Source organism: Arachis hypogaea, chromosome 1 (assembly GCF_003086295.3).
Source record: "Arachis hypogaea cultivar Tifrunner chromosome 1, arahy.Tifrunner.gnm2.J5K5, whole genome shotgun sequence".
NCBI lineage: Eukaryota > Viridiplantae > Streptophyta > Magnoliopsida > Fabales > Fabaceae > Arachis > Arachis hypogaea.
This window is the reverse complement of record NC_092036.1, coordinates 8,187,956-8,190,190: the sequence shown is the minus strand read 5'-3', so window position 1 is coordinate 8,190,190 and position 2,235 is coordinate 8,187,956. Positions and strand designations below refer to the sequence as shown.

Below are 2,235 nucleotides of genomic sequence, written 5' to 3'. Positions count from 1 at the left end.
GCTCAAGAGGTTGAGTAAGTTCGAGTGCCGGCACGGTAGCGTTGGAGTGTGTCCAAGGTCGTGACACTTGGGACAGAAAAATGTTATTATTCACGTAAATATTGTGAAAAGAAGAATGCAGATTTTGCTACCACTATGGAGTTGTGATGCTAATTGGGTCGGCTGGGAGTTTTTTGGTCTAAGACATCTTATATTGTTAGGCCTGACAAAAATAAAAGAATAAAAATTCTGACCAGAAAAAAAAAATGAACAATAATAATATTGATATGAGGGATTATAATAAGAACAATAAATTGGTAGGGTATTAGATGTTATGCTACTCCACCCAGGATCAACTTTAACATAAAAAAAATATATGCCTATGTTAATTTTCAATTCAAAATTAAATATCCTTGCATTATTTTAAATTAAATAAATTATTCTAAAATATATTAATTTGGATCAAATAGAATTAACCATTTATTAGTTTATCATTATAAAATAGTTAAAAATTAACTAAACACAATAATATTTGCATATGTTTTAATTAACTAAATACAATCTAATTTATCATATATTTAAATTACAATATCAAATTTTTTAGAGTCTTTATTTTCAAATAATCACTAATTTAAAATTTATAAACTAATTTAAAAAAAAAACTAAATATACATCACCAAATTCTAAATCTTAAACACTAAATTCTAAATTTTAAATTCTAAATTCTAAACCCTTAAATTCTAAACTCTAAAAACTAAATCCTCATTAACATACCCTAAACCCAAATTTCAAATCCAAAAATACCCTGATCTTAACCTAATCGTAAACTATAAATACTAAATTACAAACTCTAAATATTCAATGCAAAATAAAAAAAATACTAAATAAATAACCTTTATTTGTACATTTGTTTAACTTATTTAATTAAAAATACTTATTTTAAAATTTATTCTACAATGTTAATTATCGATAGCTTCAAATTTAAAACATTTTAAATTTTAATTTTTAATAATTTTAAAATCTGAAATTCATTCAACTACCTTTATTTATTTCAAATTTTATTATTTCACGGTCACTAATAATACTATTAGACTTATCTTTTTAATTTGGGACACTCTACTATACAGATTGAAATTGTATAGAGGGAGAATTAAATTTTTTTATAGTTATTTTTTTTATTTTATTAATGTTCAATATGTGGATCTTAGTATTTTTAATCTCTCTTTCATCATATAAAAGGAAAGATCTGTAAACTTACATCTTTACCTTATAATTTACCTTTTAATTTATATTATTATCATATAATTAATAATTTTATATTCTCAAAATTCATATTTATTTTAGCCTCCAATCCTAAACACATTTCTTTATCTTTTTTTGTCAATCCCTGCATATAAAGGCTATCCACTATCTATCTACAAAAACATAAAGGTCCAATTCTATTCAACAAATAAAAAAGAGTGAATAATAACATTAATTTTTTTCACAAAAATTAATCTATCCCATAAAAATAAAGTTTAAAAACTATATTAGTATTTTTTTTTCAAAAATCTCGTTGTCTTATCTCAACAAGAAAACTTCTTAACTTTCTTTCAAGCGCTCCAAGAGTCCACGCATCTTCCTCACCTATTGAAAAAAAAATCTCTTCCTCTAACTATCAATCCTTCTTTTCCCAAACTCACAAAGGTTAGGCTACAGAACAGAAGGAATTGGGGGATTAGGGTTTCGGTTTCAAGTTTCAGGGAACGATTAACTAAGAAGAGAAGATGATCGAGGTGGTTCTAAACGATCGATTGGGGAAGAAGGTTCGCGTGAAATGCAACGATGACGACACCATCGGAGACCTGAAGAAGCTGGTTGCAGCTCAGACAGGAACGAGGGCCGACAAGATTCGCATCCAGAAGTGGTACACCATCTACAAGGATCATATCACCCTCAAAGATTGCGAGATCCACGACGGCATGGGCCTCGAGCTCTACTACAACTAAAATCCCTCTTCAAATGTCTCTTCTTTCTTCCCTATTATTGTTTATTTTAGGTTCCCCATGATTTTGCGTTTATTTAACAATTGACTTGTTGGAATTTACCTTTGCTGAACATTGTGGATTCATAATTTTGTTCATCACTGGTGAAAGTTATTTCTTTAAGGAATTGCACAATTTATGTGCTCATGTTATTATTTCTGTGCATGCTGCTTCCTTAAGAACAGAGGTTGAGAAAAGAGACACAAGTAACAGAGAACCAATTTGGATTTAT

General features: G+C 28.1%; 1 protein-coding gene across 1 annotated transcript; it reads left to right on the top strand.

Moving 5' to 3' along the window:
• Window positions 1–1,644: 1,644 nt before the first annotated feature.
• Window positions 1,645–1,973, top strand: LOC112703766 (ubiquitin-like protein 5). Its single transcript, XM_025755646.3, has one exon. It carries the CDS (start codon window positions 1,746–1,748, stop codon window positions 1,965–1,967), a length of 222 nt encoding a protein of 73 aa, XP_025611431.1. The 5' UTR covers window positions 1,645–1,745; the 3' UTR covers window positions 1,968–1,973.
• The last annotated feature ends 262 nt before the right edge of the window (window positions 1,974–2,235 follow it).

Coding starts and splice junctions, on each gene's coding strand:
- LOC112703766 (XM_025755646.3), top strand. CDS start 1,746: ATGATCGAGGTGGTTCTAAACGATCGATTGGGGAAGAAGGTTCGCGTG.